The sequence below is a fragment of the Rhinolophus ferrumequinum genome, chromosome 14, assembly GCF_004115265.2.
Source record: "Rhinolophus ferrumequinum isolate MPI-CBG mRhiFer1 chromosome 14, mRhiFer1_v1.p, whole genome shotgun sequence".
Lineage (NCBI taxonomy): Eukaryota > Metazoa > Chordata > Mammalia > Chiroptera > Rhinolophidae > Rhinolophus > Rhinolophus ferrumequinum.
In genome coordinates, this window is record NC_046297.1 from 42842172 (window position 1) to 42867034 (window position 24863).

The following is a 24863-nucleotide window of genomic DNA, read 5'->3' on the forward strand; positions in this document are numbered from 1 at the left end:
TTTATAAAAGATCTTTACCAGTTCACATAATTTCAGCATATTTTGTAGTAAATGATAGGCGTACTGATTATTTTATTACGGTATATATTTCAGAACCTACTTTTTCAGAAGGGGTAACAATCCAACCGCTTTAAGAATGTATCACTTATCTAAAGGGTATACCTGGCTGGCAGCTATAGCCAGGTCATACAGCAAGTTGAAATATTCCAACTTCAAACACAGGAAACAATCAGAGGGGGAAATGACACATGATCTCAATATACTAAGGCAGCAAGTAAGTCATTCTTCACCCAGATCAGCAGCTGCCAATAAAACTGTGTACACAAATTTAATGAATGAGTCTGTTTAACTAATGAACTTGCCACTGAGCTGAGAAAGGGAAATAAGAATTGCGCTTGCAATTCTGGCTGATGAATTTATTAGATTTTTATAAGGCAAATAATGTAGAAAGTTAGAACAGAATTTCTAGAACCATTTATCCTATGATGTTGTAAAATCAAAGTACTACTTTATTAAATGAGTTATTTTACACAATATGAACATCAATATAATTACAATTGTAAAAAAATTTTTTATAACAAGGATGGACTGATTTTCAGATTTCCAAATCAGAGTCAACTGTACATTTACACAGAATTGTCTTTGCATGAAGCCCAAAAGGGAACAGCATAAAAATGAGTGTTTCTGTAGCCCCTTTATTTTTGCTGACCAACAGTTTGTTAGAAAAGCAGCTGCAGGTTTGTTACCTAAGATCTGAGACAGTAGAAGAGTCAAAGGTGTCATGAATTCACCTACAAAACATAAACAAAAATTTCAGTGAATGTAAGCATTGCACAAATGCAGCTTATATATATACGTTTCAAATGTCTAAGACAAAAAGCACAACATGTCTAAGCTATCAAGTTAGTCTGGTAGATTTGTCAACAGGACTTTATAAACAACAGAACTTTGATTAATTTACTTTAAAAAGAAGTAATTCTCACACACACTCACACCACCAGCACCATCACAACCATTTCGGGGGAAAAAAATAATCCAACCACACAGAAGTGTAAGCTGATTATTTTCAAGCAACTACCAAGTTTATAGAGTGTGTACCTACATTGTGCCCTGTATTTTTTTTCTTTAATATTCTTTTCCCCCCCTTCTTCTGCCTCCCCCACCCCCACTCTAGTTCAAGCCGTTATTTCTCAGTCTAGTTGTGTAGAACACAGCTCCCTGGCCCATGCTGGTATTATGAGCCTTGCGCTCCCCCGGCTAAGGCAGTTGGTCGCCTGTCATTGGTCGGCACAACTGCTCACGGCAACTCTTGCCTGCTGGGGGCCACTCACGCTGGCTGCTGGCAACTCCTGGCAGCACACACACACACGGTAGCCCACGGCAGCACACTCCGACATCTGGCGGCTCAAGGCAGCCCAGCTCCAGGAGAACTGTTGTTCACAATCTTAGCTGAAGAGGGAGCAGCTCACTAGCCCATGTGGGAATCGAACCAGCGACCTCGGTAGCATGGCGCTCCAACCACCTAAGCCACCTGGCTGGCCACGTGCCCTGTATTTTAACGCACTTAGCTCAGCTAAGCACTGTTAAGTAAAATACCTGCAAAAGGCACTCAGGAACATGGGTCTGCATCATTCCTGGGAGCAAGATCCTCAATACCTTGGTAACAATACCTTGGGAACCTTTCTTTAAGCAGATAAGTCTCTTCCATTCTTGTGCCAGAGATGGTCAGTAACCCCAGCCCCTCACCCCTCCCATTTTTGGCTACAGAAGTAAAAACTTGGGTGTTGCAAAGGCATTGAAAGGGTATGGTCTGGGAAAATGGACTTTTAACAATTGCAAAGTTAAACATTAAGTGAAAAAGGGGAAGCTAATGGTCTCAGCTAGAAGGTAGAAATCAACTTCACAATTACAGAAGACACTTTGCTTTTGTATACAACCCTGATGTTAACAAACAAAAAGAAAAGGTCAATTACCTGTAAACAACTTTATGCCTGAACATCAGCCAATTCTGGAGGAAGTGGAGTCTTAGGATGCTTGCTCTCAAAGTGCTGCTTGAAGGTCTTAGGGTCTGGCATTTGCGTCTAATTAAAAAAATTGTATGAAAAGGAAGAGTTAGGCTTTATTGATGAAATAAAAATGTGTGCTTTTAAAATCCTGAGCCAGCATATGATAAACAATGCAAAACACTTTTTAAACTCCTACAACTTAGTGGCTGGCATGTGAAAAATGACATTTAATGAAGAAATTCCCAACATAGTCCCGCATTTCAAAGAGGTGTATCACAGAGAATGAAGTATTCTGCTTATCTGATAACAGCAAATAGGTAGCATGCACTGAACTCTTATGTAAAGCATGTTATCTGAATTCTCACAGAACTTTCATAGTAATCTTAAATTACTTCCTCCTATCCTCATTTTACACAAGGAAATTAAATCCTAGAGCTTGATTTGCCCAAGACCTATGCTTTGAATTAGTATTAGATCCTGCAGCTCTCATATATATATATATATATACTGACTTCCTCAGGCAAGGAACTTCAATTATTTATTCCTTAGCAGATTCAATTAGACAAAACATGAAATAAAACTATTTCGTTATTTTGAGTTTTTAAATATGTACTTTTAGGTCAACACATTTCATCAGTAATTTAGTGAATTTTACTTTTACCCTGCTTCTCTCCAAAGAGGATCTGAAGCTGCTCAATTTCACTGAGTGTATCAAAGCTCAATATAAATAAGGTGTTTAATATAACATCTCTCTTGTAGAATTTTTATGTAGTTAGGAACTTCTATTTCCTCAGTAATGACGTCTACAGATAATTAAGGACTCATGTCTTATCAAGCTCCTGTCCCATCCATACCAAGCCTACCCAAGTATAGGGCTTTTGGGGGGAAAAAAAAGACGTGTGTGTGTGTGTGTATCGGACCGACCTATGTATTTTTCCTTTGGTACTTCTATGCACTAACTTCAGGGTGGTAAGCTTAAACCAACAGGCAAGAAAAAAACTCTGGCTCAGAATTTAAGAAAAACTTCTTTGAGGCAGTATGGAGTAGTCCAGGGGGTAGACACTGGAGCTGGACTCTCTGGGTTCAGATCTCAGCTCCTCTATGTATTAGGTGGGTGACCCTGTGCAAGTTATCAATCCCCATGACTCAGTTTATTTCTCTGTAAAATGAACATAATAAAAGTACTTTATCTTACTGGGTTGTTATGCAGATTAATGGGCTCCTACATGTAAAACACCGGGATCAGTGCCTGGTACATGGTAAGCACTCAACAGTAGCTGTTAGGATCATTCTTCAAATCTAATAAAACATATTGATTCTAGTAAAACCTATCAATGTGAATAAACTCTATAGTTTTGCAGACATCCTAACTATGGATTTAGTGAAAGGAAAAAAAAAAAAGCTAATTTATTACCAGAGGTTTATTCACTAGTATCTTACATAGCTCTAAACTAAGAATGTAGATCTGACCTCTTTACAAAGTTCAAAGTGTAACTGTTTTCCCTTAAGAGGACACCTTTATTCTCCATGAGGAAAGAGACTTTGTTCACTCCTTTTCCCCAACGACTAAGAAACTGTGCCTGGCCACAGGAGTCATTCAATAAATATTTGCTGAATGGGTGACTAAAGATAGATTCCTTCACTGTACTGTACACCTGAAGCTGAATAATAATGTCAACTATAATTTTATATATATATTATATATATATATATGGTCACAAGCACGAGAAGTGGAGTACACCATAAGGAACAGAGACAGTGGAAATGTAATGGCTGTATGTGATGTCAGAGGGGTAGTAGATTGGGGGAGGGGAGTTATCACTTTAAGGGATCTAAATGTCTATTACAGTGTTTTGTACACATGAAACTAATTTTAAAAAAAGTTTAAAAAAAAAAAGTAAAGAAAAGATGGATTCCTAAAATAACCAACTCTCAAATCTCCTATTTTAAGTAAAAAATTTTTTTTGCCATGATTGCAAAACTTTAACCTATACAAACCAATCTCTAATGAAAGAACTGTCCAAAGAAAACCTACGTCTTTCAATTTCCCTTACCCTACAGACAGTGCATGTATATATTAAGGCAGCTTTGGCAGCAGCCTTTTGGTCATGCCCTTGTTTCTTCTTTTGTCCAGCTTGCTTTTTGGCATTTTTCTGCTGAGACTGAATCTTCTGCTGTCCACGAGCCATATCTAAAAACAGAAATTGAGGCATTAGAGTGATTTATTTACTCCAATATAGAGTTATCTAAGTATGATAACACTCTCAGAGTTAAAGACTTGTTTTATAGAAAAATTGTTAATCAAAATGCATGAGTTTTCAAATTCTCACATACAATGCTAATAGAAGATAAACTTGTACAACCACTGTGGAAAGCTGTCTGTAGTTGTCTACTCTATAACAGAACAATATAGCCAACAGAAATGCAAATGTATGTACACCAAAAGACACAGTACAAGAATGTCCAGCGCACCTGTTTCCAAAACTGGAAATAATCCAAATCCTATTAATAGTAAAATGGATATGTAACTTGTAGTATATTTATAAAACGCAGCATTCAAAAAGAAAAAACTATTGCAAAGGTACTTTTCCCTTGTATTTCTGTTGTGATTTGAGACTCTTACAACTTTAAGAGGTATCATCTGATGCCTCTAAAGGAAATCACAGGAGAAATGGGAACTGTTCTCTTAAATACTTAGGTATCATAAAACTATTGTACTATTCTAAATCTTTCTTAAAAATTGGTCTTTGCAGGATTGCTGGACAAATTATTAAATAAGATTAAATAGTTCCCAGTTGAGAGAATGAAACTTGTAAAAAGGGTAAAGGTACTTATACAATAATGAAAGATACCACTTTTTACTTCTGGTGTCCTGTAAATTTTAAACTTTTAAATCATTGCAGGACACGAACATACAATGGATCTACCTCAACTTGACCAGAAAAGAGCACTGACTTTTTTTCTGACTGGAACCCTAACTAGTTAATGGATATGAGGCCAAATCATTTCATAGAAACACCTGAACTTTTCCCAAAAAAGAAAGAGAAACTGAAAAAATGCACCAACTGTACAAGTTCCCTCTAGCATTAAACACTGAACTGAAAGTCAAGTGCAATGTGGAGGAGGATCAAGGCTTTTCTAGGAAGCCAGTGGGATATTTTAACAAATTATAAAAATGTTTAGTATGCTAGCCTAATATAAGAACCCCATTCCCACCAAATAATGATAAATATTACCAGATGTGTTAGTCCTTGAAGACTAAACTTCCATTTTTTTAAACCAAATTCCAAGCCAAATGGAATGATTTTTTTAAAAACAGTATATTTAAGTCCAAATGTTATGGCAAGCTTACAAATCTATTCCCATGGAAACAGATTTGGTTACTTATGTATTATTTGGATGACAGTAGTGTAGTCAAGTATTCAATCTTTATGTATCCAAATGTTTTATAACATTACTAATGTCTCAAGGTCTTAGTATCAGTACTTTGTTAGACTACTTCAGTCTTCTCATGCACCTGAACTCTTCCATGCAAAGTAAGCTATGTATGTTAATACACTGATTGTGTGGGTAACCTCTAAAATTGCTTTATATTGGGAAAAAAACATAAATGGCAGACCACTAATTCAGAAGTTTCTTTGACTTCTGTAAGTTATTAGCTATTATTGATAACATTTTTATGCAGTGTCATTAGATACACATTATTTTTAATTTTTGTATTTAGGATTTATCCTGAAATATATTACACAGTAAGTTTAACCCATTTTCCATTGCCATCTAAAATCAGAAACAAAAAAGCCCTAAAAGCTTTAATAAGATTGTAGTTGCTTGTTCTTATTTTTAAAACGGAAAACTTAATACCAAGTAAAGGAAATAAAATCAAATAGTCTAAATTCATTGGTAAGCCCTTAACTTCTAACAACACACTGCACTGATTTCCTTTCTGAAAGCAGAAATGCAAACGAACAAACCACCTGCTTTTGGACAGTTCAACTTAGGACCTACTCTCAAGCCAATCGAATTTTCTACAAAATCTTAACCATAACTGCTCCTTGATTAAATGTGACAAACTGAAGGGCCAGAAGTCATTAACAAACATCTAAAAACTGTTTTTTAATATGACTCTGTGAGGTTTTGAGAGGGCTGCAAAGTGGGAAGTAGTCAGAAAATAATGAGTTATTTTAAAATGAGGAGCTCTTGCAGGAGGCAACAAGTAAGCACTGTCCCAAAGCTTCTCTTAAAACCAAAATGAGTAAAAAAACATTTTGGATCCAGGAAGTAGGATCATTCTGTACAACCGTCTGACACGAAGAGGCCCAGGCAGTAATCAACATCCCGACCTTAGCTTTTAACTACATCCTTTTGGGGAGGGGAGACGATGAAAGCACCAGGAGGAAGGTGTATTCCACCCAACACGTCATTGACTTCAACTGCAGCCTAGTCCACCTTCCTTCCCAAACCGGCCTCTCTCGCCCCGGTGAGCCCCCTCCTCTTTCCTGTCACCAAAGGCCAGAGCCACCACCTACCCACCACTCCTCACGGACCCCGGCCCAAGTCGCGCCTCCTGGAGGCCTTGGCTGCCCGAAACTCGGCCCTTTCCGCAACGGGAAGCCCCGGTCTCCAGAAACCGACCAGCTGCTGTCGCCAGGGGGTAAGGTTACCGTTCAGCTCCAGCGGCCGGCCTGAGACCCGGCCACCTGCAGGGCCTGGCAGGCGCCCGAGCTTCCCCACCATCCCGCGGCCCGTGCCGGGATAGCACTAGTCCGGCCACCCCCCAGGAAGGCGAGGTAGGCCGGCGGCCTCCCGCGACCCGCGGCGACCCCCACGGTCTCCGCCCACCCCGTCGGCGAGCGCCCACCCCGGTTCCCGGGCGTCCTGCGGCGTCAGCGCCTCCCCCCCAGCCGCTCACCCGGGCCGGGACAGTCTTGCCTCGGAGAGAGCGCGCAGCGCGAAAGGGCCGGGGGAGGTGGCCGGAGGGAGAGGAAGGGGGAGAGCGCACAGCACCGCCTCGGCTTCCACCACCCGCCTAGGAGGGATAAGAGAGACCAGAGCACAACAGCCCGCGCCTCGCACCCGCCGCCGCCGCCGCCGCCGCCGCGCTCGCGCGCCTACCGCCGCCTCAGCCTTGGGGAAGGCCACTAAGCCTCGTGCCCGCGCACGCCGCGCAGCTCTCCCAATCGTCCCAGTGCCCCCCTGCTCCTCGCAGCCCCCGCCCACTCGCCTTCCTGCTGCGGCCTCCTCCCCGCCCCCGCCCCCTCGCACGCCTGCGCTCTTTCCGGTCGCGCGGGCCAATGGCAGCGCTCCCCTATTACATAAGCTCAAGGAGGCGGGGCCTGGCAACGACGGCGCCCCTGTGAGACGGGAGCTGCAGGAGACGTCGCCCTCTGTCCGTACGCCCCTCCCCTCCCGCGTGCTCTAGCTGGGTGGCTTCAGCGAGCCTTGGGAACCGCGTGATCTCGGTCCTGGCGGGTGACAGCCAGCAGCGTATTTCACAAGTCGCTCGCTCACTCACTCGGGCGGCGGCCAAGCCTCGGCCTCCGCGTCCCTTCTCACGCGCCTCCCTTCTCGGTGGCTACCTCCTGTGCAGCCGCCCGGGGAGGGGCCCGGAGAGGTGCGCCGGGGTGGCGTGTGTCACCGACCCGGGAGCCCACCACCCGCAAGCACTGCCGCCTCCGCCCCGAAGGAGGCCGGCGGGCCCGGAGGCCTTTAACAGGGACGCGCAGCCTTTGTTCTCTCACCAGCGGGTTCCCACGGAAACCCCGGTTACTTTACCAATCTAGGGTTTTTAGTGAATGCAAAATAAAGCCTGACTGCCTCAGTGAAAATTGCTGGGTAGACCTCGCTGACCGGTATATGCTGACTACTAACAATATACCGAGTTGCTAATTTTAGGGGGTATGGTTGATTTTTTTGTGTCTTGATTTACGGGCCTTGACAATATCAACCTACCAAGAGGAGTGGTGATTGTAATGACTTAACTGGAAACGGCCTTTGAGATGCTGGCTTTATTCTGCATCCCCTTCTACCCCCTACGCACAGATTAAATTCTAGTTAGTTCTAACCAACAAAAAAGGGAAGCTTTTGCATTTGACATTCTCAGTTTACCCATAGCCTCCACTCTCCCAAATTTACCTGTCATTGCCTAGGAAACGTTAGTTGAATATAAATACAGCCCAAGTTACCTGGATTGGGATATAGATAACCACAAAATTGTTCAAAATAGCCAGGAAGGTGTTTACCACTTACTGCTTTTGTGTGGCATGCAGTGATCTGGTTGTTCAGTCCTGCTTTTCATTCTCATTTCAGCTCCTCTCATCTTTACTTCATACACCTTTCCTCTCATGTTGCAATTTTAAATTATATGTTTAAATTGTATTAATATCACTCCAGGACTCAAATGTAAGCTCATTTTCATGGCTGTTTACCCAGTGCCTAGCAGTGTGTTAAACATAGTAGGCACTGAATAAATGGATATTGAACAAAGGAACTGGGTGTGTCTAAAGAAAGGACTTTTATTGACATATCATGAATCTATAGCTTGATCATTAATAGTCACCATAACCATAATAATTGTATTAAACTGGCTAATAGGAGGCTGGATGTGGTACTTGGAAGACCTAGAGACAGGAAATCCAAAGAGCTGTTTGTTTAGTGGTAAATGAGAGTGGATAGTGGAAAGAGACAGAAATCTGGATGGCAGAGGTAAGTCTTTTTAACTAGAGAGGTGATATCTGTTGTGAAATAGGATTAATGTGTCACCTGTTACCAAGGGCTAAATGAAATATCCATTAAAGCCAGTGGTTCTTAAATTTTTCAGTTACACCACCTTTGAGAATTTGGTAAGAGCTACAGACTTTACCCTAGAAAGTTCATATACATATAAATATCCCCACTGGTAGAGTTTCCCAACCTTGGCACTATTGACATTTTGGGCTGGATAATTCTTTGTTATGGAGGACTGTGCTGGGGATTGTAGGATACCTAGCAAATTCCCTGTCCTCATCTCCTGTTTTGAGAAGTAAAAGTGTCTCCAGACATTGCAAATGTCCTCTGGGGGTCAAAAATCTCCCTCAAAAATCTCCCTTGGTTGAGAGCTACTGCCTAGACGATATGGTATTATGTTAACTTTATATGATGGTTAGGATATTTGAAATACAAAGGAAAAAAGGAATGGATAAGATTCAACATCTGTGAAGTGATAAACAGTAAATGAAAGGCGGATGAATTAGCATTACTACCAGCTGGTGTCCTACTTATGTTATAGAAATATGACAGCAAATGGGATATGAATTCCTTTGAAGGATTTTTATACACATTTCTGGTTTTAATTGTGAGTGCTACAGTACTTCTACTGACTATTGTTCCTCTTCTGCCTTTAGGCAATTACTCTAGATTAATATGCAATAAGCATGTACCTATTTTCTATCCATATCACAATCAAAGTGTTTCTCTGAAGACATGAAATGCTTATTTATTTATTTATTTATTTGTATTCATGTCAGATTTTCAGGAGTGAAAGAGCTGGCGGTTAATCAATATATTATTTCTCAAATAAGCATAGATTATTCTGAATCACTTTCTCCAATTTATCTGTGGCATGTAGAGTAATATCTAAATTTAGTAAAGCTCTTGACTCGGGTTCATTAGAGTACAAAAGAAGTGAGGTCCTGGCCTGTATGTCTTTCCATCTAGTGACAAATAACAACAACAATAATGACAATTGTGGACAAAAAATGGGTTCTAATAAAACTGACAAGTCCAGCGACAGAAAGTAATCTCATAGGGTGATCTGATGATAAATTCCTACCTGGGCAGGTAATGGTGGGTAGTCACAGCCCAGGCACATAACTTTTTTAGAAAAATATTTATCTTTGACTAAAGCCAGCCCTGTCTACTGTTCTTGTGCATCTAGGTTAACACTCTTTTGAAATGCCATAGTAATCCTCTTTTTCAGACCTCTGGGAGGCTTAACCACCCTCAAGGGAACATTTTTTTTTTTTTAATTGGTTTCAGGTGTACAAAACAATGTACTAGTTAGACATTTCACCCTTCACAAAGTGGTAACTTCCCTCCCCGAAAATATTTATTGCCCCTCGGACATTGTATATATCTATTACAATTCCATTGACTCTATTCCCTATGCTGTACTCCAAATCCTGTGACTATACACACACACACACACACACACACACACACACACACATATTAAGTTGTAGTTGACATACAATGTTATTCAGCTTCAGCTTCAGGTGTACAGTGCAGTGATCAAGCATCTACACCATCCAAGAAGTGGTCTCCCTAGTAAAACATGTGCCCATCTTACACCCTACAAAATCTTTACAACATTATTGATTATATTCCCCAAACTGTCTTTCATATCCTGGTGACAATATTGTAGTTACCAATTTATACTGTCTAATCCCTTCCCCTTCTCCCTCATCCCCACTCCCCTCCCTTCTAGCAACCATCAGTTTTTTCTCTTTATCTCTGAGACTATTTCTGTTTACTTTGCTCATTTATTCAGTTCTTTAGTTTCACATATAAGTGAGATCATATGGTATTTGTCTTTCTCTGACTGAGTTATTTCACTTAGCATAATGTTCTCTAGGTCCATCTATATTGTTGCAAATGGTAAGATTTCATTCTACTTTATAGCTGAGTAATATACTCCATTGTATAAATGTACCACACTTTCTTTATCCAGTCATCTACTGATGGACATTTTGGTTGTTTCCAAGTTTTGGCTATTGTAAATAGCACTGCAATAAACATACGGGTGCATATATTTTTTCTAATTAGCATCTTGGATTTCTCTGGATAGATACCTAAGAGTGGAATTGCTGGGTCATAAGGTAGTTCTATTTCCAGTTTTTTGAGATACCTACCTCCATATTGATTTCCATAGTGGCTACACCAATCTGCAATCCCACCAGCAGTGCACTAGGGTTCCCTTTTCTCCACAACTGCGCCAGCATTTGTTGTTTGTTGATTTGTTGATAATAGCCGTTCTGACCGGAGTAAGGTGATATCTCGTGGTTTTTATTTGCATTTCTCTAATGATTAATGAGGTTGAGCATTTTTTCATATGTCTGTTGGCCCTCTGTATGTCCTCTTTAGAGAAATGTCTCTTCATGTCCTCTGCCCATTTTTTAATTGGGTTCTTTGGTTTTTTGGTGTTGAGCTGAATGAGTGTTTTATAAATTTTGTATATTAACCCCGTATCAGATGTATCATTGACAAATATCTTCTCCCATTCAGTAGGCTGCCATTTTGTTTTATTTATGGTTTCCTTTGCTGTGAAAGAACTTTTAAGTTTGATGTAATCCCATGTTTATTTTTTCTTTTACTTCCCTGGCCCAAGAGGATATATCAGTAAAAACATTACTCAGGGTAATGTCTGCGAATTTACTCCCTATAATTCCTTCTAGGAGTTTTATGGTTTTGGGTCTTACATTTAAGTCTTTAATCCATTTTGGATTTGTTCTCATATATGGCGTAAGGAGGTGATCCAGTTTCATTTTTTTGCATGTGTCAGTCCAGTTTTCCCAGCACCACTTATTAAATAGACTGTCTTTACCCCAGTGTAAATTCTTGCTTCCATTGTCATAGATTAAATGACCATATATGAATGGATTAATTTCTGGGCTCTCTATTCTATTCCATTGATCTATGTGCCTGTTTTTATGCTAGTACCACACATTAACACCTATTATCCTCAAACTACTCAAAAAAATCCAGAAAGAGGGAACAACACATAATCTTGTTAACTATCTTGTAATCCAACCCCACCTTGCTTTCTCCCACCCTCATGAAATTTTCCTTAGGATCCCTCAATTCCAAATACATAAAAAAAAAAAACATAAACTCATTCTCTGGAGCATTTGAGATCTTGCTCCCCAGCATGTGTTGTCAGTTTTGCTCAAATCAACTCTTATAAAAATTCTCTACAGGTGTGGATGTTTCTTACGCGTAGAGAAAGATTATGTGCTCTCTTGAGGGTGGTTATATCAAAGGTGTGATAACCTAGATGCAGAGATACAACGGACAGGACTTGCTTAAAGCAAACATAACTCTTTCTACTAAAAGTTATAATCCTGGGGTGTGACTACCTGCCATGACCTGCCCAGTTGGGAATTTATGATCAGATCACCCTGTGGGGTTACTTTCCATAGAAACTCTTTTTATCCATATTGTTGAGATTTTTCAGAACTGCAACTAGGAATCTCTTGTCTGATCTACACCCTTTTCCCAAAGGCTTTAAATAATGGCTTTAAATAATGAACTTCATATGACCCCACATTTAGTCACATTTATGTCCACTAAGATAAAAAAAAAAAAATTACTGCCAATTGAATGGCATAATGCTAAGATACCCTTGATTGTAAGATACATCTCAATTTCAGAGATATTAAAATAGGTTTAAAAAATAATGTGATTTATTAGAATAGCATCAAAAAGAATAAAATATTAGGAATAAACTTACCAAAAAAAGGTGCAAAACTTACATTCTGAACAGCAAAAAATATTGTTGAAAAAAATTAAAGAAAACCATGGCAAGGCAGTCCATGTTATAGATCAAAAAACTTAATATGATAAAGATGGCAATATTCCCCAATTTGAGCTACAGAGTCAATGCACCCAATCTATGAAAATCTCAGCTGGCATCTTTATATAAATCAAGCTTATTTTGAAATTCATCTGGAAATCCCAAAGAACCCAAATGTGATATAATAAGAAATATATTTGGCCTTTGTCCCTGTTCCTGGGACAAAGTTTCTAAAATCCTTGGACTTTTCTGAGTGATAGGAGTGTCTTTTGTCATTCATAAGTATCCTCTTTTGAATACAGCTGAATTTATACTAATGAGGTGATTTAGGGTGGGGCCCCTAGATAGCCTCAGCATGGGGCTGGTAACCAGAAAGACCAAGTGATTAGAGGATTGGAACTTTCAGCCTCACCCAGTGACCTCTAGGAAGGCAAAGGGGAGGGGGCTGGTGATTAAGCTCTGTAAAAACTCTTGAAACAAGATTTGATGAGTTTCTGGATTGATGAATGAGGCATCCACAGGCTGGGAGGGTGGTACACCCCAGTACCTTGGGGACAGAAGCTTCTGTACTTGGAACTCTTCTGGACCTTGCCTTATGTACCTCTTCATTAGACTGTTCATCTATATCTTTTATATTTTTTGTAATAATACTTTAAACATAAGTAAATGTTTCCCTATGTTCTGTGAGCTGCTCTAGCATATTAATCAAACCTAAGGAGGTGATCATGGAAAGCTCTGTTTTATAGCTTGTCAGTCAGAAGCCTAGATGACAACCTGACATGCAATTGGCATCTGAAGGGGGAGGGGGCAGTCCTGTGGGATCTGATGCTATCTCAGGTAGATAATGTCAGAATTGTAGGACACTTAGCTGGTGTTGCAAAATTACGTGATGTTTGCAAAACCTACATATCTGGTATTAGAAATGAAGTAGTGTTGTAGTAAAGTATTGAGAGTTGAGGAGACACACAGAGGAGGAATGTGTATTTCCTTATACCAGAATAGACAGAACAATCTTGAAAAGAGGAACAAAATTGGAGGGATCACACTTCCCAATTTCAAAACTTGTTACAAAGCTAAAATATTCAAGACTGTAGCACTGGTATAAGAATAGACACATAGATCAGTGGGATAGAATTGAGAATCCAGAAATAAATATTCACATTGATTTCAACACAAGTGCCAAGAAAATTCAATGGGAGAAGGAATCATCCTTGCACCAAATGGTGCTGGGACAACTGGATAGCCACATGCAAAAGAATGAAGTTGGACCCCTAACTCACACCGTGTACAAAAATTAATCAAAACAGATCACAGACCTATATGTAAGTACTAAAACTAAAATTCTTGAAGAAAATATAGTAAATCTGTATGACCTTGGGTTAAGCAAAACCTTAGATATGACACCAAAAGCATTAGTGACAAAGAAACAACACAATTTAAAAATGGACAGCAGATCTGATTAGAAGTGATTCCATGTTTCCCTGAAAATAAGTCCTAGCTGGACCATCAGCTCTAAAGCATCTTTTGGAGCAAAAATTAATATAAGACCCTGTCTTTTTTTACTCTAATATAAGACCGGGTCTTTATATTATATTATATTATATTATATTATATTATATTATATATTATAATATATATGATTGTGATTATATATAATATAATATAATATAGTATATATTATAATGTATAATATATAATTATATTATATATTTATAATTATAATATAATATAATGTGATTATTATATAATATAATATAATACTGGGGATATAATATATAACATAATATAATATAATATATAATGTAATATAAAATAATGTAATATAATACTGGGTCTAATATAATATAATATAATGTAATATAATGTAATACCAGGTCTTATATTAATTTTTGCTCCAAAAGACGCATTAGAGCTGATGGTCCAGCTAGGTCTTATTTTCAGGGAAACATGGTTGTATTAAAGGGGAGCTGGAGAATTTCTCCACTTCCTGGTAGGTTAATGCCCCAAACAAACCAGATGAAAAGTGGTGATTTGGATCAAAATAGTGGCAGTGGAGATGGTGAAAAGTGGACAGTGTCAATATATTTTGGAGTAAAATCAACATGACTTGGCAATTGATTGGAAGTAAAGGTTAAGGGAGACAAATTCCGGGGTTATCAGTTAGGCTTTTAAAGTGGTTATCCCAGTGGATGGCGGTACCTTTATTGAGGTAGGATAGACAGATGAGAAGGAGATTTGGGCAGGGCAGTGGAGAGAATATTGGACATTTCATTTTTCATTATTCTAAATGGTTTTTTAATATAACAGCTTTATTGAGGTATAATTCACATAAGATACAAATCACCCATTTAAAGTGTACAATTCAATGGTTTTCAGTATATTTACAGAGTTGTGTAATCATCACCACAATCAATTTTGAAATATTTTCATCATCCTGAAAAGAAAGTCCACACTCATTACCCATAACTTCCCATTTCCCCCTAATTCTTGAAGCCCTGGGCAACCACTAATTTACTTTGTTTCTATAGACTTGTCTATTCTGGATATTTCATATAAATTGAATCATACAATATGTGGTCTTTTGTGACTGATTTCTTTCACTTAGCATAAAGTTTTCAAGATTCATCCATGTTGTAGCACGTATCAGAAAGTCTTTCCTTTTTATGGCTGAATATTTCATTTTATGGATATGTCACATTTTATTTATCAATACATCAGTTAATGAACATTTGGGTTGTTTCTACTTTTTGGCTATTATGAATAGCCAAAATGCTGCTTTGAACATTCATATACAAGTTTTTGTATGAACATATGTTTTCATTTCTCTTGGATATACACGTAGGATTGGAATTGCTGGATCATATAATAGCTCCATGTTTGACCTTTTGAGGAACTGCCAGAATGTTTTCTGAAGAGGCTGCATCGTTTTGTATGGCAAACAGCAGTGTATGAGAGTTCCAATTTCTCCACATATTCTCCAACACTTGTTACTGTTTGTGTTATTTGTTATAGCATCTTAGTGCATGTGAAGTATTATTATCTCAATGTTCTGACCTGCATTTCCCTGATGGCTATCATGGTGAGCATCTTTTCTTGTACATATTGGCCATTGGTATATTTTCTTTGAAGAAAGTGTTGATCTTACCCCAAAATATATATTGATTCTGTCTACTTTTCACCATCTCCACTACCACTATTTTAATCCAAATCAGCACCTTTCATCTGGTTTGTTTGGGGCATTAACTTACCCAGAAGTGGAGAAATTCTCCAGCTCCCCTTTAATACAATCACTTCTAGGTAATCAGGATGATTTTTTAAAAATGAAGATCTGCTCAGGATAGTTCACTGGCCATCCACTATAAAATCCAGTACTGTTCTCACAACGGCCCACAAAGCCTTGTCTGGGCTCCTGACATTCTTCTTTCTTGCCTCAGTGGTCTTTTAGTTCCTCAAGCTGACCAAGCTCTTCTTTCTTGCCTCAGTGGTCTTTTAGTTCCTCAAGCTGACCAAGCTCTTCCCTACCTTGGAGACTTGATATATGCTCTTTCCTCTTTTGTAACATGCTTCTCCCTACTCTGGCTACTTTCTAGTTACTTTTCAAATTCCAGCTGAAATATCCCATTCTTAGAGAAGCCTTCCTTCCTTGAGCCTTCATCATATGAAGAATTCCTCTGGCTTATTGCTCTCATAGCACCCTGTACTTTCAATCTTAGCACCTATGGTATGTAATATATTGTAAATATATATGTGTGTGTGTGTGTGTGTGTGTGTGTGTGTGTGTGTGTGTGTGTGTATATGTATATATACATCTGTATCACATATATGCCCACACATATACATAAATGTATATGTATGTATACATATATGCAAATATATGTGTATACAGGCATATGTGTATAATATAAATGTGTAGAATACATGTATATAAATTTCTCCTTTCCGTTTGACTCCTAAAATAATAATGCTATGTAACACTTATATAGTCCCTACTATCTATCAGGCACTGTTACATGTGCTTCACATATTTTGATTCATTTAATTCTCTCCATAACTCTTAGATAACTAAGGCACAAAATGGTTAAGTGAGTTGCCCAAGATTACATGGCTGCTAAGTGGAAAAGGTATGATTAGACTCCTGGCAGTCTGGTTCCAGAACAGACTGTAGCACACACTGGGGCACTGTTCTACACCCCCTGGGTATGTCCTACATCACTTGACCCTTGTACAGCCAGCACTGAGCATAGTGCCTGACATCTAATAAATATTTGTTAAATGAATATTCATATATGCCTGAATGATCCCTCCAAACTAAGCCCTCCTAAGGATCACAGAGCATGCTTTAAATATATTTACATAGTGATATTAATGTAAATATGGACCGAACCACAATTATAACTACAAATATAACTAACTGTATTGGGAGGATGGGGCAATGAGAAGTCTAAATGTGTGATGGGGCTAAATTGGGGGAAGAGCTGAAAGAGAGCTAAATTCTGATCTACTGTAATGGAAGTCCAGAGATAATGCCTAAAACTGGGGGAAAAAACTTCCAAGAAATAGTAGTATATGAATATTTCTTAGAGATATATAGATAAATACTAAAAGAATTGACTAAAAAATTTCTAAAAAATAGCTGTGGCCAAAAAGAAAACATCTGGCTGATGGGAAACTGCTGTTTTTTTATGATTAGTCTTGTAAAATAAGTTGAATTTTTAAACTGCATGTATTACTGTGATAAAACAAAAATTAAATCAATGAAATGATTTTTATTTCTACGAATTTTCTAACCATGTTTTTTCCTAGGCAGTATGTGTGTCTTCACAGGGCTTCAGAAAGATGGATGACTAAGTCCAGTGATTATAATAAGTCCAGGTATTATTAGCACCCTTGGTGTCTCCCTACAATTAGAGTCTCTACTTTTCATTCCAGGTAAGCACATGCCTCAGTGTCCACCATTCCATTTTTCTAGTTCTTTGCATACCACCCTTATCATTAGACACTCAGGCAGCTGAACAATCTATGGAGAAGAGTGTTTTCCAAATTTAATGTGCCTGTCCTTGCTGTTCTTCCATTACTACTCTTAAGTGGGGGCAAAACCCAAAACAAAACAGGAAACTCAAGAATTGAGCAATTCATTCTTCTCCAGGCAGGAATTCGTACAGGTGTCTACCAGGTGAGGGCCTTTACCGTGATTTTATTAAGATGGTGCAAAAGTAATTGCAGTTTAAAAGGTTAAAAATAATTGCAAAAACCACAATTACTTTTATACCAACCTATAACTGTAAAGCTGTCTTGGTGTGGTCTATGGTCTTGATTTTGTCTGAGGTCTTGGCTGTGCTGGTGATGCTGGGATACTCCCGTAGAGAGAAATCTGTCCTGAAAATGACTCCTATAGCTTTTCCTAACTTCTGATGATCTCCAGAGACTTCTTTCTAATGTCTCTACTTTGAACTATGTATTACTTTGGAAGAGAGAAGACAAGAAAAGAAAAAAGAATGTAGTTACACTCTGAAATTTAACCACTTTTTGGTTGAATATGGTTATTTAATGCTTTTATTACATGTTTAACTATATTGTATGGTTGATTTTAATAGTAGTTAAGCCATTAAGACTCAAAAGAATTTTTAATGACTATAAATTAAAAATTTCCGATATAAATTAAAGAATTGGGGTGGCCGGTTTCTCAGTGGTTAGAGCTTGGTGCTCCTAAAAGCAAGGTCACTGGTTTGATTCCCACATGGGCCAGTGAACCGCGCCCTCCACAACTAGATAGAAGACAACGACTTGACTTGGAGCTGAGCTGCACCCTCCACAACTAGATTGAAAACAATGACTTGACTTGGAGCTGATGGGTCCTGGAAAAACATACTGTTCCCCAATATTCCCCAATAAAAAATAAATAAATAAATAAATGAAAGGGTTGATCTGAGTGAATTCCAAGACCCCTTCTAGTCCTTGAACTTCAATGAACATAAACTTCAGTGTCTTTCAAAAGAATTCTTTTTATGAAAAGCACAATAAAAACCATCCCAAACTCTATACAGATGAAAATTTGAAACCAAGGCTGCTCACTATTTACATATCAAATGAAAATTTAATGTCTATATACCATAAGAGCACTAAGTGATTAAGGGATGAGTAGACAATAGCATAAAAGGGGAAATAAATACTTGTTTGAAATTTCTATGACTGTATTAATCCGGTTTTTTAATTTTCTGTATCTCGACATTTTAATATTTTGGGGGCCTACCAGCCCCAGGGAGAGACTGCACCTCCTAAGGCTAGCTAATTCTCAAATATAATAACAACTTGCCTAGGAATATACCTTTTGTATGCAATTCTGAGACTATGCCTGCAACCACTCGCCTTATGTAACTCTCACACACCAAGACAATATTTTCTCTGACCTAAGTCATCCCAGGGCCAGGTACCAGGCAATTAGAGAACACCCCTACAGCCCCAAGCCTGCCAGAATGATTCAAGCTGACTAATCCTAAAATGTTACCCTGCTCTGTCTTGCGTTTTCTGCACAAACTCCCATAAACGTTCTGGCCTAGACTTCTGCTTCTGCCTCTTGACCGAAACCTAGTGCTCCCACGTGGCTCTGTGTGGTGTGGTGTGCCCCACTCTCTGGAAATGTAAGTCATAATTCTTCTTTCAACGGTATTGACCTCTCCATATTGTCATTTAGTCACCTCCATAAATTAAAATCCTGTGGGTACAAATGAGACAATGACCTACATTCAGTTTTTGTTGTCTGTGTGAACCAGGGGAATCCCCGGCTCTCCACGTTCCTTATAGCCATAGCTGGATAGTTCACTTGCTCAGGACAGTTTACAGATGATAACCCAATCTCCTTGCAGCCCGGGTACTTTGCCTTATTTCAGGATCAGACATCAAACCCCTAGACTGGACCAAATTCTCAAAATAAATTATTTTTCTTAAAGTATAAGATGACAAAGACATCTGGGGAAAGGAATGGAGAATGATAGATAATCAATGCAGCTATTACTTGTTTACTTGTTAGGATGATAATAATGGCTACAATTAATTGGGAACCTGCTGTGTATCTCTAATCCTCACATCATACCTTTATAGTAGGTCTGATTTATTGGTGAAGAAACGGAGACTCCAAAAGATTAATTTTCTCATTGTCAGCTAAACAAAAAAAGGTGGAGAGCTAATAAGTAAAGAGCTAGTATTGAGAATCCAAACCTATCTGATTCTTACTCCTTCCTTCTTTAACCCACACCACACTGCCTCGTGAGAGGATTGCAGGCGGGAATTCCTCTTCCGTCTGGCTGTGAAGCACACTCACATGGGCCTTACGATGGTTAAGATGGTCATCAGGGTTCTTTCCATGGCATGACCGTGACCTGCTCCTCTTCTGGGTTGCACAGGGAAATCTCTTCTCATCTTTGGCTCTTGTTTCTTAATATGAAAAATGAGGGATTTAGAGTAGATGTCATTTGTGGTAACAATTTAGATTCTTAAAATATGATCATAACTTTGCTCCGTATGATGTATGAGAAATTTATATTTTATATCCTTATTTCCAAAGTAGATTTGGAGTACCCAAATACCCAAGTGTTAGTTTTATTTAGCTGACATTTTTACTTTTTTTCTTTCATATAATTTCAGAAAGTCAACAAAGAACATAAATTGGTTAACCTTAAAGAGAGCTATTTTTAGTGGCTAGGAATTTAAAGCACAAATAAGAGAAGGATGTCTTTAATACACAAATGATGTGTCACTTGGAACAAATGCAATATGATGCGTGGGTTTGTCCAACATAGTCATCGGAATACTTCAGTGTACTTGGCATAGTTAAAATTTCCAAGGTGTATGTATGTTTACTTGTCAAACTTAGTATTTAATTTCACCACTGATGGGCCTCAGGAGGGCTTGTGCTGTCAGCTGTCTGTCTGTCGGGGGTGGGGGGGATGGATGGATATACACAGATCCTTCTCTTGCATGATCCATCTTTTGAGCTATGGCTTACATGTGTCAGATGTTTGGTTCACTAGAATCTGTGACCATAATGGTGTATTTTTATTATCTGTCCCACCAGGGGATTGGACCAAAGGCTTTGGCCCATGAGCCCAAGAGTGTAGGCAGCTATCCTTACCAATCACTCATTTCAGAAGATGTGAAATTTCTGCATCAGCTGGGCACGTCATACTACCTCATTGTGCTTCAGTTTCCACATTTTTCACAGGGGTAACCATACCCCTGTGATACTTAATGGAAGCCAATATTTTGTCTGATAGTATATGCTGACTGGCTTATAAAATAACCTAATTAACTGGAGGGAAAGACAGTATACAAAGTTAAAAACAGTTGCATTGATTAAAACCTAATTACAACTAAGTTAGAAATTGTTTTTCTGTTTTTGTTTTTTTTAAAGAACATTTTCAGATTGGAGAAAATTTGATATGGGGGAACGAAAGAGAAAGAAATTCGAAGGAATAGGAAGACAATTTTTCCTATTTTTGAGTCAAAAGTTTTTGAGGAAAATACATATTCTAATCCCTGATTTTCCTTGATATTCAATAAAATGTATTAGTCAATAAAATTTGTTATAACATGATGATCCTGAGTTCTTTAATTTTCAGGCAAGACTATCTTTTGCTGTAATATATTATTGTAACTATTAGAGTATATTTTTCAGCTGACAGTGCATTTCTTGTTTCAGAATATAAATGCTTAGTCTGAATTGTAATCAAGAAGTGGCAGTTAGGGCCGCCCCATGGCTCAGGCGGTTAGAGCTCTATGTTCCTAACTCCGAAGGCTGCCGGTTCAATTCCCACATGGGCCAGTGGGCTCTCAACCACAAGGTTGCCAGTTCAATTCCTCGAGTCCCGCAAGGGATGGTGGGCAGCGCCCCCTGCAACTAAGATTGAACATGGCACATTGAGCTGAGCTGCCACTGAGCTCAAGGTTGCCGGTTCGACTTCCGCAAGGGATGGTGGGCTGTGCCCCCTGCAACTAGAAATGGCAATTGGACCTGGAGCTGAGCTGCACCCTCCACAACTAAGACTGAAAGGACAACAACTTGAAGCTGAATGGCACCCTCCACAACTAAAATTGAAAGGACAACAACTTGACTTGGAAAAAGGCCTGGAAGTACACACTGTTCCCCAATAAAGTCCTTTTCCCCTTCCCCAATAAAATTTAAAAAAAAAAAAAGAAGAAGTGGCAGTTAAAATTTCAGGTCATAAATATGTATTGAAATGCGGAACAAAGGTAGCAGATCCAACATATTGGAAATGCGGCTGAATAAGCATTTCAAGCAGGGTGTGATCTTGTATAACACCAATATGTTTGGTTGCTGCCTAGTTAGGAAAGGGATGAGCCGACTTGCTAGACGAGTCCAACAGAGAGTAACATGAAGCTCTAAAATTGTGAGAGGGATCTCACGTTTTTTTTTTTTCCCATAGGATGACATTTGTCAGGTGAAAAAAAAATTGCCAGGGAATATACTTTTCAATAAAACTTAAAAGAGGGTATAGGATTTTAATGTTAAAGCAGGGTTGGGGTGTTATCAGTGTAGTTAGTTTCTGAGACTGGTTGGCTTATATTTTGCCTCTTATAGCTGAATACTCCACGTGCCATGTCACTGACTCCTCTACACTGAAAATCTCTTGAGTATCCCAGTAGCTTGATGTACCTGCAGAATTACTAATGGACAGTCATTTTCCATCATCTAAAAATAAGATTAGTCTATTTGCTAAAGGGAATTCTGGCTCCACAAATTTAATTTTTGTTTTCTTATTCATCTTCTTCCGTCTTCCAAACAAAAAATAAGTTAGACAACTATTGACATTTTCTTAAATCATCGCTGCTTCATTGACATCCCATTGACATCCCAAAGCATGTGTTGGAGGAGGGAAATGTAGAGCTATTGTCTTAATTCAGTGTTTAGACTAGTTAGGAATCCCTCTGGAAAATTATAGGAGACAAATCAAGGCCTGCTGATCAAATGGAATAAACCTGATCCTATGTATAAACATTTGTTGATTTCTATGAATGACTCAAATATGTCTAGTCTCCTTACTAGCCTCTTTTTAATTACATTGTAGGGCATTTTTTTTCTTTTTCTCTTTACATCCTCTACTTCTGCTACTTTGAAATCATCGTCACAGAAGGTAAAGCATTTGCTTAAAGTTAGGAATGCTTAAAGATCTATTAAAAGTGATGAAGAATTGAGAAGCTCCATGGCTTCTGGGTTTTGGCCAGAGAGGGGAAGCTGGAATCACAGTGAGACGAATGCGGCCGATGGGTGTGGTAGGTACATCATTTGAGCAGTAAGAAGGGATAACTCCATAGTCATTCTCTCATGCATATGTAAAAGATAACCTCCAAAAGAGAGTGACATTGTGCAAGTGAGCTTGGCAACTCAGATAATCACCATTTTTTATGTAAGCAAATATCCTCAGGCAAAGGTTGGAATTCAGATTTAGATCACACATTTAGTTCTGTGTCCTGTATAACTTTCATGGTAAAAGTCTGCAAATCTTTTCCATTAACAGAATAATAAGATATTTTCAATTATTCATTTAAATTAGAAACGTGCACATTTTCTGTGATTCATTTTCTCTGCCACCTGGTGGATTATACTTAAAACTGCAGTAGTAATGTCAGTTGAGCATGTCATCGGATGGTTATGTTTTATGATTTATGTCAGTTGAATTTTTCCAAATGATTGACAGACACTGCTAATAAACATTTTTAAAGCCCCTCATATGTTAATAATCAAAATCCCTCTCCTCGAGGCGCCACGCTCTGCAACAGCAGGACTGGAAACTGGATCCTTGGGCTTCTGGTCATGCTGTGAGGTGGGAGTGCTTGTGTTAGTGTCTTTTTTGGAAGGATTCTGAAGTCGAAAGCTTTTCACACTCTCAGACTTACTATGGTGCAGGATTCCAGGGCTACAAGGTTTTGAAGAAACAAGCTCACAGCGTCTCTTGCCCTCATGGCCTACGTGTTCGTGTACCGGGCCGTGAAGCGAGGCCAGCGGAAACACAAGGTCCTGCTGGAGGACACCAATGGCTGTGCGACCTTCCAGGGCCGGGGCCACACAGTGGAGCCTTACCCCTCGCTGATCGCTGGAGAATATAACATTGCGTGCCTGTAGAGCTTCCCGGGGTACGGCCAGTGTGTGATAGGGCAGATCTATACTGTGGACGAGCGGATGGATGCTGCGCTTCCTTGGTAAGTTCGAAGGCTGCTCAGACACGTACCAGCTCACCTTGCTGAGGATTGTGGTCCTCGCGTGGGAAGGCGCACACAGAGCCCCGGAGGAGACTCCAGCTGCTGAGTGGACCGTGTAGTACTTGGTGTATACCACGGCCACCGACCCGCCGGCATGGGTCCACCTTCCGTACCACCACAATCACGGCTCTCAGGGGAAGCACGGGCTTTGCTATAATCCACGGGAAAACAGATTAAAAAGTGTGAGGAACGCTCACCAGCCAGAAGACAGATAGAGCCTTGACAATTATAAGATTAACTCAGCTTGGTCTGCACTCACCGAATGCAAACGTGTAATAATGCCCTTTGAAACAAATATTTGTAAAACGCAATCTGTGGAAAAGGAAATAATCTGTTTTTGTAGTGGCAGCCGATTTTCCAAATAATTTTAGCATACTGATAACAAGGTTGTGCCCTAAAATATCTATGCTGTACTGCTTTATTGTTTGCTGCTTAGAGAGCATCGTGGGTTTGAACGTATTGGATAAGAAAAACTTAGGATTTTAATTCCCTAAACGACATTTCAAGAACTCATATGTTATCCTTCCTTCCTTCCTTCCTTCCTTCCTTCCTTCCTTCCTTCCTTCCTTCCTTCCTTCCTTCCTTCCTCCCTCCCTCCTTTCCTTCCTTCCTTCCTTCCTCCCTCCCTCCCTCCCTTCCTTCCTTCCTTCCTTCCTTCCTTCCTTTCTTCTCCTCCTCCTCCTTCTTTTTGCTTTGCTTTACTCTGAAGATAACATTTTAAATGAATGTAAAGACTTTGTATTGCAGCTAGATGTTAGCGGCCCTACTGTATTGATTCTGACCTGTAGCACCAAGGAAAAAAAATTTTTAAAGCTGATCTTGGATGTCTCAATGTCATAAAAGAACCTTAAGAAAAAAAATCCCAAGGATATCTAGGTCTCTTTTAAGATTAAAATGAATTTTTATGATTAAATTATTTTTTATTTAGGCCTATTTCTAAGCAGAAATGGAGTGGTCATAATTTTGGATAAGCATCTTTGAGAAGGTGTCTAGGTTCTTTTGGATTTTTAAAATTTAATTTGTTTTTAATTATAGTT

General features: G+C 39.1%; 1 protein-coding gene and 1 pseudogene across 2 annotated transcripts; one reads left to right on the forward strand and one right to left on the reverse strand.

The window, feature by feature from the left end:
- Positions 1 to 478: 478 nt before the first annotated feature.
- On the reverse strand, positions 479 to 7213 carry ZNF706 (zinc finger protein 706). 2 transcript variants are annotated; one of them, XM_033126540.1, is made up of 4 exons: positions 6916 to 7198; positions 4061 to 4197; positions 1974 to 2081; positions 479 to 791 (listed from the first exon to the last, which is right to left on the reverse strand). In XM_033126540.1, exons 2-3 carry the CDS (start codon positions 4193 to 4195, stop codon positions 1986 to 1988), a joined length of 231 nt encoding a protein of 76 aa, XP_032982431.1. In that variant the 5' UTR covers positions 4196 to 4197; positions 6916 to 7198; the 3' UTR covers positions 479 to 791; positions 1974 to 1985. The 2 variants fall into 2 exon arrangements, with proteins under 2 accessions (XP_032982431.1, XP_032982432.1); XM_033126541.1 differs by having other exon boundaries at positions 484 to 791; positions 7119 to 7213.
- A 16138-nt stretch (positions 7214 to 23351) lies between these two features.
- Positions 23352 to 24379, forward strand: LOC117033979 (gamma-glutamylaminecyclotransferase-like; annotated as a pseudogene).
- Positions 24380 to 24863: the final 484 nt, after the last annotated feature.

Coding starts and splice junctions, on each gene's coding strand:
- ZNF706 (XM_033126540.1), bottom strand. CDS start 4,195: ATGGCTCGTGGACAGCAGAAGATTCAGTCTCAGCAGAAAAATGCCAAA. Junction 2,082..4,060: donor ATACATGCACTGTCTGTAGG/GTAAGGGAAATT, acceptor TTTTTTAATTAG/ACGCAAATGCCAGACCCTAA.